We start from the raw sequence: 16,693 nt of genomic DNA, 5'->3' as shown, positions 1-16,693 counted from the left end.
GAGAGGAGAAGCTATAAAAAAACAAGCAGCCAGGCCTAGACTGCCTACTGTGGCAAAAATACAGATAAGACAATTATCAGAAGATAGTGTTAAGGAGTTTGTTAGTGTTTGTTTATGTGTTTGTTAAGGAGTTCTAGTTGTGTCCTACCTTTAGCAGGCTCACAGTTCCAGAGCTGTGGGAAGGTCCTGAAGGCCCGTCGGCCAGGTGTGTGGTGGCGAACACCTTGCTGGAGCAAGGTGACAGTGGAGCCGCAGCAGGAGACACAGCGCAGCAGAGAGGACATGGCTAGTGCTGCTGAGGGACAGGCCTGTAGCTGTACCTCTGGTCAACAACACCTAGAGACACAAACAGGTGTGTGTGTGTTACAGGTGGGGATGTCTTCTAACACTACGTCTGCTTGCTGCTTCCTCAGCCAGACTTCCTTATCTTAACTGCCCCCGGAAAGTCCTGAACACACACACACTTTCTCTTCAGCTGCTGGGCCTAGCGACGGCAGTGTGACATTTCAGCTGTGCAGGACAGGACGCAGGGCTGTATACACACTACACAAAGCTACGCGAGATCTGGAAATATGACAGTGTGGTTGTGACAAGAGCACTCCTGACTGCTGGGTGAGAGCATAGGACAGGGGAGGGGTTGGGTAGGGACAGGAACAGAAAGGGTAGGGTTGGGGTAGAGGCTGGAGACAGGGGAGGGGGTTGGACAGGAACAGGAACATAAAGGGTAGGGCTGGGGTAGAGGCTGGAGACAGGGGAGGGGGTTGGGTAGGGACAGGAACAGGAACAGAAAGGGTAGGGCTGGGGTAGAGGCTGGAGACAGGGGAGGGGGTTGGACAGGAACAGGAACATAAAGGGTAGGGCTGAGGTAGAGACAGGGGAGGGGGTTGGACAGGAACAGGAACATAAAGGGTAGGGCTGGGGTAGAGGCTGGAGACAGGCAGTAGATCTACATGCAGAAACTGGGGAGAAAGAGGGATTATATCCACATGCCATGTTGTGGGTTAGCAGAGCACAAGGCAGCAGCAGCAGCAGCTCAAACGACACACAACCTCTCTTTAATTCATTCATACACTCACTCCCCTCTCGCTCTCTGCTGCTGTTGCACCATTGGAGTACAACTCAGACAGGGTGGGAAACTGGGACACAAGTGTCTATTACAACAACCTGTACCTGTACATTTTGTCCGTGCATGACTGTTGCTTCCATTCATTCCTGCAAGAATAAACAGAAAAGTTGGAGAAAAGTATTTTTTATTAGGGTAGCTACAAAAAGATTTCTGAACTAACCTTCTGGTAGTTTTCGTCTCAGCCGGAAATCAGATCCTGCTTGATCAGTTATAAAATACAGTAGGGCAATTTGTTTGGTCGGAAAGACCTTCACTTTTTCATTTGACGGGTGCACCGAACGAAGTTTCGGTATCGCAGGTTTATTGCCGCGTGCATATGAAAGTCGGAACTAGGAAACTCGAACATGTCCGACTTGCTAATTGGTTGAGCGCGGCACGTGTACAACTACAGCCAGTTAGCAAGTCAGACATTTCCGAGTTTCCTAGTTCTGACTATAACGTCAACAATGAATATATCATTGACAATAGAGACTATGGGAGACCATAGGGCCATTTACATTGATATCAAAATATTTACCCCTGATACTAACCTTGGTAGAGCATCCTACTGGAAGCTAAATAGCTCATTATTAAATAATGATATAGTTAAGTTTGAGGTTAAAGATCTGCTTTCACACTTTTGGGAAAGGACATGTGAAGAAAAATCTTATTGCAAGAACTGGGAGCTCTTTAAATTTGAGGTGTCCAAATACCTTAGAAAATATGGTAGTAATCTTGCTAAGACCAGAAGAGCTGAGGAGGAAAAAGTGATCATTAAGATAACTTCCCTTTCTCAGATGTTCCCAGACGGCCTCTCGGGGGAGGAGAAGATGGAACTAATTGAGTTACAAAATAAAATGGATAATATATATAGATTAAAAGCAGAAGGAGCCTTTATTAGATCTAGGAAAAAATGGATTGAGGAGGGAGAACAGAATTCATCCTATTTCTTTAGACTTGAGAAATTTCACTCTAAAAATAACACTATCCATAAATTAAACATTGATGGTGTTGTTACAGATGACCAAAAATTAATCGCTAAATACTGTAGCAATTTTTTACAGAAAATTGTATAGCTCTACGTACAGTCAGGAATCCACAGATATGTTTTAACCACTGAATAATGTTCACTCTATCAGTGATATAGAATCTAAACAGTGTGATGAACCCATCAAAGTTGAAGAGATTATAGAGTCTATCAAACATCTAAAGAACAATAAATCACCAGGTGTTGATGGAATTCATCATAATTTTACAAATTATTTTCTGAACAAGTAGCTCCCTTCCTATTTTAAGTCTTTTTTAGAGAGTATTAATAACAATGTTCTCCCTCCTACGATGAGTCAGGGGTTAATAACACTGATACCTAAGCCTAAAAAATAAGTGCTGCTCATCGATAACTGGCGTCCAATTTGTCTTCTTAAGAATGACTATAAGATATTATACTTGCAAAAATAATTAAAGAAGTCCTGGATGCAATCATTGATGGAACACAGTCTGGCTTCATGAGGAACAGACATATTTCTAACAATGTCAGACTAGTATTAGACATACTTGACTACTCAGACCTAATAACTGAGGATAGCTTTCATATTAGTTTAGATTTTTATAAAGCATTTGACACGTAGAGCATCAGTTCCTCTCCCACTCCCTTGAGAGACTTGGCTTTGGGGATTTTTTCTGTAAGGCTATTAAGACTCTCTATACAATGGTAACAGCTCTATCAAATTTAAATATGGCACCTCGTCTAGATTAGAATTAAAAGAAGAATTAGGCAAGTTGTCCTTTCTCTCCGTACCTGTTTTATTAATCACCAACTCTTGCAAATTCTTTAAATAATAGTCCTGTACAAGGTATTTCCATAGCTGGTAAAGAAATTATTATAAGCCAGCTGGCTGATGATACTAGTGTAACAGGGTTATATTGGTGATTCCCCTTGCCACTTATTGTTAAGCCAATGGGTTTTTGGTTTTAGTTTTGTCTTGCCTTCACCTACTCAACATGGCATCTTATTGGCTGGTTTGCGTAGCTTGCTTACGAGGGGGGTGTTTCAGTTAGAATCGTCCCAGTGAACAAGCGCCAAACCAGCGGTAAATTGTTGGTTGCAAAGCACTGTACGTCAAAAGTGATTTTATCTCCCAAGGATGATTTAAATGTACAATTTATATCAATCGGTTTGTAAATGTTATTCGAACATCACATATAAGATGCAGTGTTTTTTGGAGAATATTGGTTGTGCATTTTGTTGTAAAGAATTCCCGCCAGTACTAGCTAGCAACTTACTGTGTCTGGTGGGGGGGTTCATATATTTTGTACAGTGGTGAGTGCAGAGTTTGGATGGTGAGCCGTGCATTGCATGACGTGCAATTTTGTGCTGTTCCTATCAGGTACATTGTTAATGATATTATATGTATATTGTAATTGTATTATTTTGGTAACTACGCCCAGTGAACAAGCACCAAACCAGCACCAAACCAGCGTGCGTGAGTGCAGAGTTTGGATGGTGAGGCCGTGCATTGCATGACGTGCAATTTTGTGCTGTTCCTATCAGAATAAATCTCCATGACTGGTGCTACACGTTGGAGTTCGTGTCGAGGATTGATTGTACACAACGCAAGAAGAGTACTGTTACACTACACTTTTTCTGAAAGACGCAACCAAATTCCCATATCGATCAATGTGATACAATCCTTTTCCAAAGCGTCTGGTCTATATACTTAACATTAATAAATGTGAACTCATGGCTGTTAAGGATTGTGTGACACCTTCATATTATGGTATTCCAGTAAAAGAAGAACTTACATATTTAGGCATAACCATTACAAAGGATCAGAAGTCTAGAGGCTTACTAAATTTTAACCCTCTTATTAAAAATACCAGAAGAAGCTAAATCAATGGCTACAGATGGACTTATCTTTAAAAGGTGGAGTCCTAATAACCAGGCTGAAGGTATCTCTAGACTAACATATGGCGCTCTATATATCGTGACAGTAAAGTAAGCAAGGAGATAGATCAGATGCTTTCAACTTTCTGTGGAGAAACCGTACCCATTACATTAGGAAAACTGTTGTAATAAACACATGAGAATGGTGGGCTGAATTTTCTGGACTTTACTACCTTTAATAATACTTTTAAGATCAATTGGATAAAACAATTCCTAAGAAGTCCCACTTCTATCTGGAATTTTATTTCTCATCATGTCTTCTCTACTTTTGGTGCCTTAACTTCATGTTGTTTTGCAATTATAGTATTGACAAAGTTCCAGTGAAACTTTCTGCTTTTCATCGGCAGGTGTTCTTGTCATGGTCCTTAATTTAAACATAATTTTTCTCTACACAGATATATATTGGAATAATCGGGATATATTGTATTAAAAATACTTCTTTGTTTTTAGAATATTGGTTCCGAAATAATATCCTATTGGTGAGCCAACTGGTAAATGCAGAGGGTCTTTAACTCAGTTATAAGAATTCTTATCACTTTACAAGGTCCTGTAACACCTAAAGATTTTGCAATTGTTTTAGATGCCATTCCCTCAGGTGTTGCTTTATTATTCAGGAACGTGTCAAGACCTGACCCTCGAGAGCCTGCCTTCCATTGACCCTGTTGACTCATCAGTAGGAAAGATTTGTTTCTCTTTTGGTCCATTCAACAACAGAGCGATACGAACCTTGTTTCCGCAGGATGTTGTATACCTTATTCATGCCTTATTGGAATGGATTTATTTGATCATGTCTGTTGGAAAAAAGTTTGGATGTTGCCACACAACATACCTACTTGTTACAAAATTAAGGAAGTTTCCTTTAAAATTATTCATAAATATTATCCTGCCAACCATTATATGAAGAACTTTAAGGAAAACATCAACTCAAATTTCTCTTTGTTGTAATGACCACCCAGAAACAGTGTTGCATCTTTTTTGGCATTGTATTCATGTAAGAAAACTGTCAAGACATCAGTAGATTTATAATGGAACACATTTATGAAGGTCTTACACTATTGTGGAGAGATGTACTGCTTGGATTCTTTACCTACGATAGGAATAAGCTGAAACATTTTTATGTAATTAATTTCAATATTCTTTTGGCCAAATTTCATATTCACAAATGTAAATTTACGAACAAAAAACACATTTTCTTACCCTACAAAAATTGTATTTTAAGACAATTAAATACTCTACTAACAAAAAAGCTGTTAGAATCATAAGTGTATGTATGTCCCTTAAGGTCCTTGTGTAATGTGATATTGTCCTTTGTATATTATCCATATATACTTGTGTTCCCTCATGTACTTCCTGTATTGATTTGTTGTTAATAATAAAAAAGATATTTAAGAAATGGGGACTATGCGAGTCTCTAATAACCACATTAATACCGCTGCAGGCTGACATTCATCGAGATTTGGTGACATTAATGGAGAATGCTCTAAGGACTTTCTGTAATTAAAATCACTCCATGTTTTTTTCACAAGCTATATCGCCATCAATAATGTACTGTTGCACAGAAGTTGTTTGCAAATTGTACACAAGATGACGCCAGTGAGACATGTTTTGAATGATAGCTTTATGTAGCTGGGCGACTGATAAAACCGGGGTTTTAAAGAGGCGGAAACTTCCGCGCATCTGCTTCCAAGATGTTTCATCACTTCAAAGTTATTTATCAACAACTCTCGAGCAAATATTATAGTCTTACCATTCTAAACAAACTACAATGTAAAATAATATCTTAATTATAATCCCTAACCAGCTAACCTCCACAAATCGTTCGAGGGAATGCGTATTGTTGGCCATCTCATTTTTGACACACATGGCTGTGGTAAACATAGAAATGCAGCATGCTAGCGTCTAGCTAGCTGTCAAACTATTCGTCTAGTGAAATAAGAGTGAAACAAACGTGGTTGAAGATCGTTTAGTACTCATATTGGTAAGTGGCTATAGCTAACTATCTACTGTGTCTTTATATGTGTGGCCTTTATGGTGTTGTTAGCTAGAGAAGTCAGCCAGCTAGCCGTCGCTAGCTAGCCACCGTGACCAGACAGCATAAGTAGATATCAGGCTGGGATAGGGTTGCTAAACTATTTTGGTGATGGTAAATGTGATTTCATAAATTATAACGGAGCAAATGTTCCATCATGGCTCCCAATTTAGCAACTCTGGGTCAGGCTGCGCTTCGTTGGGGAAGGAGAGGTCCCTAGTACTAGAGAGTATGTGGCTGAAAGCGAGGTAAAGACCGTTTCAGGTTGGATATTCGCCTGTAGTTTTCCTTACGTCCACCAACAGCAGTTAAGGACCGTCAACATAGTGACAAATCTACATTTTCTAATTTCAATAGCTCTTTAACCATTACTCCTAAAACGTTCAAAGTTTCTAGCTAACCCGATGGCATAGACACACATTGCACACACTTTTTTGTCGATTTAGTCCCATGTGGCTCAGTTGGTAGAGCATGGCGCTTGCAACGCCAGGGTTGTGGGTTCATTCCCCACGGGGGGACCAGGATGAATATGTATGAACTTTCCAATTTGTAAGTCGCTCTGGWTAAGAGCGTCTGCTAAATGACTTAAATGTAAATGATTTACATCTGGCACTATTTTAAATTATTTATTTACATTTTTGAATTTCAATAGCTCATTGGTCATATGACCTACTGACTTCAAACAAGGTTCAGAATGTCCACTGACTACCCTTCTATATTGCACACCCTTTAGTTTGTCCATTTTCATCTCACAAGATTTTACATGAATTTTTCCAAATTAAAGATTTCAATAGCTCCTTGGTCATGTGACCTGCTGACTTCAAACAAGGTTCAGTATGTCCACTGACTACCCTTCTATATTGCAACACCTTTGGTTTGTCCATTTTCATCTCACATGATTTTACAATAATTTTTCAAAATGTAAAATTTCAATAGCTCCTTGGTCATGTCAATTACACACCTAAGAAGCGTGTGTAATTGCAACCTATAGTCATGTATCTTTACATTGTTGTAGATTTAATATTAGTTGTGTGAATTAGGGAGTTCTGTCCAGTGTTGTCTTTAATATTTATCTATAATAGTTGTTAGTTCTAAGTACTTATTTTCCCAGTTTTTTATTTTCCACAGTATTTAACAGCGGTACGCAATAGAGAGAGACAGATATCTCCTTTCATAATATCAACCATAAAGAAAATGGCAAAGTACGAGAGGCATGTTATTAATTGTCCAAAGCAGGGATGGAGAGTGAGCTAGTGAGGTAGGCTGCAGTGGGTTTGCTGGTCAATACATATACTGAACATGTAACCACAGTAATATTGACAAATTAAACAGAAATTGTAGACCTTTAATATTTTCCAACATGTCAGACACTTTACTTCAAATAAGTACGAAACATTTCACAGTGTTAACTTTCTCTTTATCCCTGGTTGATGTACATTTCAGAGCCTCAGTGTGAATGGGGTATAGCATACATTTCAACAACAAAGACTGCACTTCCAGTTTGTGTTCTTTACTCTGTTGAACTCTTGTCTTCATTCCTAGGCACAGCACATGGAACCACCGTTGGCATGCAAAACATTCAATCCAAAACAAAGCGTAACACGCTATAAATAATATCAAATATCAATACAGTATGACAGATAGTCATCCATTGTGTGTGTATCATAAATTGTCTTACATGCCGTCACTGTTGTCAAAAGATTATTAACATGTTAAATAAAGTTACTAACCCAGTCAGTCTTTGGGCCACATCCAGGTTCTTATCAGTGGCACACATGAAGCAGTTGTTGGCTTGTTGAACTCTGAAATCATAGGCATGAACTGAACATATGGTTGTCCCACACAACTACATAAAAATAAAGAATTTACATTTACTTTGAATTAAATGTCATTACATACCAGACATTTTTAGTATATCCTCAGCCATTTCTTTTCGCAGTTGCTCCATGAGTTTTTGAAGGTTCCATATCAATTTGGGAGGGGATGTTGGGGGAAGTTCTGTGCAACTCCTTGGCCATCTACACCAAAACATAAAATTACGTTTTTGACCTAATTGTCACATAACATCTAACCATTCATTATAGAAAATATAACTATCAAACCTGCATTGCAAAGACCCCGCAGCTGAAGGTGTCCTGCTGCATGGTGTGAGATATTTCCCCTCCTTCCACTTTATGTCACCCCAGTCGTCTTTTCCATGGCAGGATCTTCTATTTTGAAGTATTCTCTTTTTTATGTAAACATAATGGAATTCTGATTAGTTACAGGCAAATTAATCACAGGCCAAAACGGTATGCTGATTCCTTACACTAAATCTAGTAGAGGTTATTCCTTCATGCCCCATTCTACACACAGCCTAAATTTAAGGCACTGAACCATTTACAGGACAATAATAAAAGTAGCATATAGGATCCAACCCTATCACAGAGTGAATAAATGTAGAGTGTTTGTAGACTAAGAAAAAAATATTAAGTGACAGTTTCGTCAGTACGTGCTTAAAGAAAGTCATATCACAAAGATCACAGATGACAGTGCCCATCAAATCTATGACAATAGAGAATAGAATTGTAACCACCAAAGTGTGTTAAAGTATGTTTGTCAAAATAATATCTGAAAATATCAGTTGTTGAACATAATACTTCTATTTGCAATAGCAATTTATGATCTATGCAGTTGAGGAATATTCCATGAACCAACACTACATGTAGGACGGACATAAGACATTCCCACATACAGTTTACACATACATAGGCATTTTTCAGCTATGATTTTACCACCCAGAATCCAGAATGGATATGACAATGGGGCCAGCACAGGACGTAATACAACGTAATACCCTTACAACAATACTTGTTGATATTCTTGACTTCTTATCTGGTAAACTGCTACTGTGTGTCAAGAAAAGAGCCCCAATTAGGGGTTAGTGTACTCCAGTAAAAAAGGCTGGTTTAGATTAAAAACTATTGCCCTGTGTTCCCGTTCATAGGGGCATGAGGACTAGTCAGTGGTAGAATTGAGTGGATGTCAACTGTACAGCAATGTCCACACCTACTGCGTCTCAGGCTTACAGATTTAAGTCTAATAGCATGAGATGAAAGTAGACAAACAGAGTGTAGTCAGGCATAGTCAGTGGACATTCTGACCTTGTTTGAAGTCAGCAGGTCACATGACCAAGGAGCTATTGAAATTCTAAATGTTGAAAAATTCATGTAAAATCTTGTGAGATGAAAATGGACTAACTAAAGGGTGTGCAATATAGAAGGGTAGTCAGTGGACATTCTGGACCTTGTTTGAGTCAAGTATGTCACATGACCAATGAGCTATTGAAATTCAAATGTAAAAAAAGTTTGTACTTTGTTTACACTCCCTAACTAATTCAACTAGGAATACAAAATGCTGCTCACATTTCCACATGTTAATTAGCTTTGGAAAGCGAATTAATGTCCAAATCGTGAAAATAAGACCTGTGCATTGTTGTGCGCAATTTTTCCAACATAATGACACTTATTTGGAGTCTGGCTAAAGTGGTTTGAAAGCTATTGAGGTTTGAAAGCGTGAATATCCGTCGAATATCCAACTTGAAACTGTCTTTACAGTATAGTTCGATCACTGCTGCAGACGACTATTCCTACATAAACCCTCCCAAATCGGCGCAACGAAAATGCACATGAGCAGAAATGGAGTGATTGGGAAGCGGAGTCCCATTTTAACGTGACGAGAAGGCTATACCTTTGAAGTTCTGTAGAGAGTTTCTGACCATGACAGAGTTGTATCTGCAACGCTATGCACTCTCCTTCAGCCTGCCATGAAACCAGTAGACGACAATGGTATATGGGTATGGCCTAAGGGGGTACGCCTAAGGTCCGGACCAATAGAAGAACTGATGGTGAAGCTGTCGTGATCCCCAACAAACATCCTACTGTGGCCACACAGCAGCAGAATATTCTACCCAGGACAGACCACCCGCTGCTAATCTGTAATGCATGGACCACCAGGTGAAGGATTGCAGGACAAGGGAACAGAGAGGTCAAGAGGAGAAACATCACAAACCCGAGAGCAACAGCCACAATGAGGAGAACGATGACAGCTTCGAGTCTGCCAGGGAAGAGCCATCACGAGACACTTCCCTCCCTGATGACACAGGTCCTGCAGCAGACTGGTCCACTCAAATGGAGGCTCATGATGACGATCCACCAAACCTTGCCAGTACTCCGGCTGCCTCCCACCTCCTAGTGGCTACCCTCCTCTGCCCCCAGACACTTCCAGCTCCAACGAAGGTACCCATCCATCAAACAGTGATAAGAAATAGCCTGTCTCTTCCCTCAGGAAAAGGGGACCAAAAAAAGACTTGAAAAGAGATATAAAAAACAGCCCTCAATGAGTATCATTAAATAAAAAGGTCATTAACAACTGGATAACAAGCAAAATTACAAGCATAACTTTATCAGTAGTGGTCTGCCATCTAATATTCTAAATGTATGAAAAGTTCAGGTAATTATCTCTGTCCAACAAATGTCAGTATTTATCTTTGAAATGTCTGCCTTCTATTATGCAATGTGTATTTATAAAAATATTGTTCACGTCATGAATGTTATTAATTATTGAAAGATTATATTAAAACTAAAACAAACTACAACAAAAACAATAATATATGATGAAAATAACTTGAAAATAATCTGTATCTCATAAACAAGAAAAGTAAATGTGATTGTGTGTGTCTGTCAGTTAGTGTCTGTATTTCATTGAGAGAGTTCTTGATGAATAAACCCCATATCCCTGTCTCTCAATCTCTGCCTCCCACAGACAAGCCTGTGTCTTCTCTCCAGCTGTGACGGRGATGGAGGAGGAGGTGTCTCTGAGAGTGCTGCCAATGGACCCAGCGGACCGGGGAACCCAGAGGGTCAGACTGGGCCCAGGGCTGATGTCCTCCCTGGGGTTGGGGCTGGGCTCTCCTGTTCTGGTGGCTCTGTCTGGAGGGTCCTGTCTCTGTACTGCCTGGCCCAGGCCTGACCTGGCTGACGGATTCATACAGATAGACATGAAATGTTGTTCTTCAAATCTTATCTTAAACAAAGCTACACCCACACACCTCAGCTCTAGCCCACTTCCCCCCAGCCCATGCCTAAGTCGTAGCCTCACCCCAGTCTCCTGCCCCAAGCTGAAAGGCATCAGAATAACAGTGGTGGTTCAGAGTGTGGAGTTCCGGAAAACCACTCCTCCCAGTTTCATCCATGAACTAGTGAAGGACATGCTGAAAGGGACATATGTCCACCAGAAGCACGTGATAGATGTGGGTGACCATGACACGGACATTAAACTGATCGTCATCGAGAGCCTGAACCCAGAGTCCACCGTGACTGGTTTGGTTACATCTAAGACAGGGGTGGAAATAATGGGGACGAGGACCCTCCGGTACTACAGAGGACAGCTCCAGGAGCAGCCCCAGGTCCTACTGGGAGGACTGGAGGAGGTGAGGACCCAGGAAGATGCTGCTTCTCAATAATCTACAGTGATGTCTTCTCCTGTTCTCCTTCTCAATAATCTACAATGACGTATTCTCCTGTCCTCCTTCTCAATAATCTACAGTGACGTCTTCTCCTGTCCTCCTCAATAGTCAATTTCAATTGTCACATCGTTCACTCTGATGTGACTCAGTAGGTGAAAGCAATATGGACTCTAGGATGCCTCTTGAATCTCTTTTCTCTTCTCCTGAAGTCTTCAGTTAGTCAGTGCAGTTGGAGGAGAGGAGACGAGTGGAGGAAGTCACTGTAGACTATTGAGGTGAAGGAGAGAAAGACCCTTCAGTGTCTGTCTAATCATGTCTTTATTGTCTGCGATTCTAGGTGTCAGCGTGTCTGAGAGAGATGTTGCGCCTGCCTCTGCAGTACCCTGCTACCCTGGGCTCCCTGGGTCTGTCCTGCCCCAGAGGAGTGCTCCTTGCTGGGCCGCCGGGGGTCGGAAAGACCCTGCTGGTCCGCTGCCTGGTGGGGGAGGTGGGGGCCAGCCTGATCACAGTCCGAGGACCAGAGGTAAGAGTACATATATACACATATAAACATGAACGCACACACACAGTCACATAAATATGCATGCATATACACACACAGAGTATTACACAACACACACTTGAATACTTGCTTACATGAAGCAAGATTTACCCAGCCTTCTTACATATGTTGTTTAGCTTGTGGGCTCGATGTTACACAATACACACACATACTGGCTGAATGTAATTGTACTTTACCTTGCCTCCTCCACGCCCAAGGTAGTAGGGTCTCGGCCAGGGGAGAGTGAGGAGAGGTTGCGGGCGGTGTTTGGTCGGGCGCGGGCAGCGGCAGAGGAAGGGCCTTGTGTGTTGTTCCTGGATGAGCTGGACTCTCTCTGTCCCAGACGGACTGGATCCTCCGCACCCGAGAACCGGCTGGTCGCTCAACTGCTCACGCTCATGGACGGCATGGACCAATCAGATCGCTTCCTCATCGTAGGAGCCACTAATCAGCCGGACAGCTTGGACCCGGCGCTACGGAGGCCCGGGAGGTTCGACAGAGAGGTGACTTAATGTTGTTATTCAAACTTAATTCAAAGCAGAAAGTTCAACAGAGGTACAGTAATGAGTGTGTTGGTCTGTACAGTAACATTCTATCCTGTGCTTGTTGCCTCCAGGTAGTCATTGGTGCAGCAGTAGTTGCCCATCCTGTTTGTGATGTAATGTACTGTTTCCTCTCTCTCTCTCTGTTGTCCAGGTGGTTATCGGTGCCCCCACAGCACAGCAGCGGTTATCCATCCTGTCAGTGCTGTGCCGGGCCATGCCAGTGTGTGTCAGTGTGGACTGGGCAGAGCTGGCCCAGAGGACTACAGGGTATGTGGGTGCTGACCTCAGTGCTCTCTGCCGTGAGGCTGCCATGCTGGCTATACGACACAACACACAGGTAAGCATAGACACACACACACCCACTGTAAAGTCAGTTCATATTGGTCCTTTGAGCCGGATCATCCACACACACACACAGACACAGACACACGTTCTAACTTCTATCCAGGTTATTGTCATTGAGATAAAGTCTTAACATTATTGTCTCCTGCTGTGTGTTGTGTATGTTGTCAGGGTTCAGGGGAGCAGACTATCACCATGGAACACTTCCTGTCTGCCCTGAAGACTGTCCGTCCATCCTGTCTGAGGGGCAGTCTGGGACGGACAGACCTCCCAGCCGTCTCCTGGGAACAGATAGGAGGCCTGGAGGAAGTCAAAATCAAACTACAACAGGTACTGGTGGAACTATACTGGGAAAACAGCAGCATTCCTTTATTCATTTGACCAAGCACTGAAGAGCAACAGGCAATAACAGATGCAACAGACACATGGCTCTGCTCCAGAGTAGTGCACTAGAGAGTAAGGTGAACAGGGTGTCATTTGAGACGTGTCATGACTTCCTGTCCTCTGTTTCTGCTCCCTCCTTGTAGAGTATAGAGTGGCCGATGCGTTACCCGGAGGCGTTTGTGCGTCTGGGTCTGTCCCGTCCCAGGGGGGTGTTGCTGTACGGTCCCCCAGGCTGTGCTAAGACCACCCTGGTCAGGGCTGCAGCCACCTCCTCCCACTGCTGCTTCCTGTCAGTCAGCGGGGCTGACCTCTACTCTCCATATGTAGGAGATTCAGAGAAGGCCCTGGCTCAGGTAGGGGTTTGGAGAGCCCCTCGTCTTAACCCAAATGTTCCTATTTTTCTTGTACTAGCATGCGGTGTTAGACATTTTTTGAAGCAGTTCAACTTTGGAGGAATGTTGCTGTCATGCTTTAATCAATATAATCACCTTGGTAGATGTTATTGTGTGTACGTGTATAACCTTGTGGTGTGTTCCTGTATGTAGCTCTTTCGTCAGGCACGGGCCTGCGCTCCCTCCATCCTGTTCCTGGATGAGGTGGACTCTCTGATTGGCTCCCGGTCAGAAGGCCATGTCCCTCAGAGTGCTCAGACTCGCCTCCTGTCTGTGCTGCTGAATGAGCTGGACGGGGTAGGCTTTAGGACCCTGGAGAGGAGAGGAGCAGGGAAGATCCTACAGGCTGAGGGAGTGGAGGAGCGCCACCAACAGGAACATGTCAGACATTACATCCTACTACTAGAGCACCAATCAGAACTGGTCGTTTAAGGAAACATACACRGCGGCCTCCCTGGTGGCGCAGTGGTCTAAGGCACTGCATCGCAGTGCTAGCTGTGCCACCAGAGATTCTGGGTTCGAGGCCAGGCTCGCAGCCGGCACAATTGGCCTAGCGTCGTCCGGGTTAGGGAGGATTTGGCTGGCAGGGATATCCTTGTCTCATCGCGCACTAGCGACTCCTGTGGCGGGCCGGGTGCAGTGCACGCCGACCAGGTCGCTAGGTGTACGGTTTTCCTCTGACACATTGGTGTGGCTGGCTTCCGGGTTGGATGTAATGTGGATTGTGTCAAGAAGCAGTGCGGCTTGGTTGGGTTGTGTTTCGGAGGACGCATGGCTCTCGACCTTGGCCTCTCCCGAGTCCGTACGGGAGTTGCAGCGATGAGACAAGACTGTAACTACAATTGGATACCATGAAATGGGGGAGAAAAATAAGAAAAAAGAACATACACCATATAATCATACAAAAACATACACACCAACAGCACACTTTTTATATCGATTCTGCGCTTCACATTGCTCAAACTGATCGCTTCAAACGCTCTGACAATCGCTTCTGTCGTTGTTAACATGATGTCCTGTCTGCCCTCCCTGTCAGTTGGAGTACCAGGAGGTGTGTAACAAGGAAGTGATGATCGTAGCGGCCACTAACAGACCAGACTCTCTGGACAGTGCCCTCCTAAGGCCTGGAAGACTGGACCAGATCATCTACGTACCCCACCTGACCTACAGGTAACTATTACACCTTCACTGACTACAGGTAACTATTACCACCTTCACCTGACCTACAGGTAACTATTACCACCTTCACCTGACCTACAGGTAACTATTACCACTTTCACCTGAACTACAGGTAACTATTACCACCTTCACCGAACTACAGGTAACTATTACCACTTTCACCTGAACTCAAGGTAACTATTACCACTTTCACCTGAACTACAGGTAACTATTACACCACTTTCACCTGAACTACAGATAACTATTACCACCTTCACCTGACCTACAGATAACTATTACCACTTCACCTGAACTACAGATAACTATTACCACCTTCACCTGAACTACAGGTAACTATTACCACTTCACCTGAACTACAGGTACTATTACCACCTTCACCTGAACTACAGGTAACTATTACCACCTTCACCTGAACTACAGGTAACATTTACCACCTTCACCTGAACTACAGGTAACTATTACCACCTTCACCTGACTACAGGTACTATTACCACCTTCACCTGACTACGGTAACTATTCCCACTTCACCTGACTACAGGTAACTATTACCACTTCACCTGACCTACAGGTAACTATTACCACCTTTCACCTGACTACAGGTAACTATTACCACCTTCACCTGACCTACAGGTAACTATTACCACTTTCACCTGAACTACAGTAACTATTACCACCTTCACCTGACTAGGTAACTATTACCACCTTCACCTGAACTACAGGTAACTATTACCACCTTCACCTGAACTACAGGTAACTATTACCACCTTCACTGAACTACAGTAACTATTACCACCTTCACCTAACTACAGGTAACTATTACCACCTTCACCTGAACTACAGGTAACTATTACCACCCTTCACCTGAACTACAGGTAACTATTACCACTTTCACACCTGACCTACAGGAACTATTACCACTTCACTGAACTACAGGTAACTTTACACCTTCACCTGACTACAGGTAACTATTACCACCTTCACCTGAACTACAGGTAACTATTACCACCTTCACCTGAACTACAGGTAACTTACCACCTGAACTGATCACCCCTCTTTCTCCAGGCGGTGTGTCCATCCTGCAGGTGTGTACAGAGAAGATGCTCTGGATGATTGTGTGTCTGGAGGAGCTGGCTAGACACACTGACCTCTACTCTGGAGCAGACCTGGAGAACCTGTGCAGAGAGGTACAGAGTACCAAAACACACCTCCCCTGTAAATGCAACATACTGTACCTGTCCTTAATCCTTCACAATGAGGTATAGAGTACACCAATACACCTGTCCCTAAAGTATGACACCTGCTTTCTTCACCAGTCACTTTCAGAAAATGTTATGTTTTAACCATAGGAGAGAGATTCAGCAACTGTTGTTTTATACCATAGAATGAGTGCTGCTGGGGTTTAACTGTAATGTTGTCTGCAGGCGGCTCTGTTGACCCTCCAGGATGAAAGTATGGAAGCTTCTAGTATCAAACACCGATACTTCCTCCAGTCTTTACAGAGGATGATCCCTCTCTCTCGACCCAGCAACTACAGACATACAAAAACCTCTTCAGATGACGCGTTGGACTTGGAAAATAAAAATTACATTTAGTTTCCTTTGTGGGTCTGTTGGCTGTTTTTTATGGCGATGAGTTGATGGTATGTAGGCCTATTAGTACATCGGGATGATTGTCATCTGTTGACACCCTCTTACTGATTGTAATACATCAGCACACAGGATCTCCA

At 42.8% G+C, this 16,693-nt stretch overlaps 1 protein-coding gene and 1 long non-coding RNA gene across 2 annotated transcripts; one reads left to right on the top strand and one right to left on the bottom strand.

Annotated features, from left to right (window-relative positions):
- Positions 1-231: 231 nt before the first annotated feature.
- Positions 232-1,420, bottom strand: LOC139028285 (uncharacterized). The gene is made up of 2 exons (XR_011480470.1): positions 1,287-1,420; positions 232-336 (listed from the first exon to the last, which is right to left on the bottom strand). It is a non-coding gene; the product is annotated as an uncharacterized lncRNA (long non-coding RNA).
- Positions 1,421-5,749: 4,329 nt separating this feature from the next.
- afg2b (AFG2 AAA ATPase homolog B) lies at positions 5,750-16,567 on the top strand. The gene is given in 12 exon segments (XM_023995726.2): positions 5,750-6,027; positions 10,882-11,548; positions 11,922-12,107; positions 12,344-12,628; positions 12,822-13,007; positions 13,184-13,342; positions 13,540-13,749; positions 13,942-14,169; positions 14,825-14,945; positions 16,015-16,151; positions 16,389-16,470; positions 16,473-16,567. Coding segments are annotated over 11 exon segments (2,280 nt in total). The 5' UTR covers positions 5,750-6,027; positions 10,882-10,915; the 3' UTR covers positions 16,526-16,567.
- Positions 16,568-16,693: the final 126 nt, after the last annotated feature.

Source organism: Salvelinus sp. IW2-2015, linkage group LG10 (genome assembly GCF_002910315.2).
Source record: "Salvelinus sp. IW2-2015 linkage group LG10, ASM291031v2, whole genome shotgun sequence".
NCBI lineage: Eukaryota > Metazoa > Chordata > Actinopteri > Salmoniformes > Salmonidae > Salvelinus > Salvelinus sp. IW2-2015.
The sequence above is the reverse complement of the archived record's forward strand: the minus strand, read 5'-3'. Positions and strand labels throughout refer to the sequence as shown.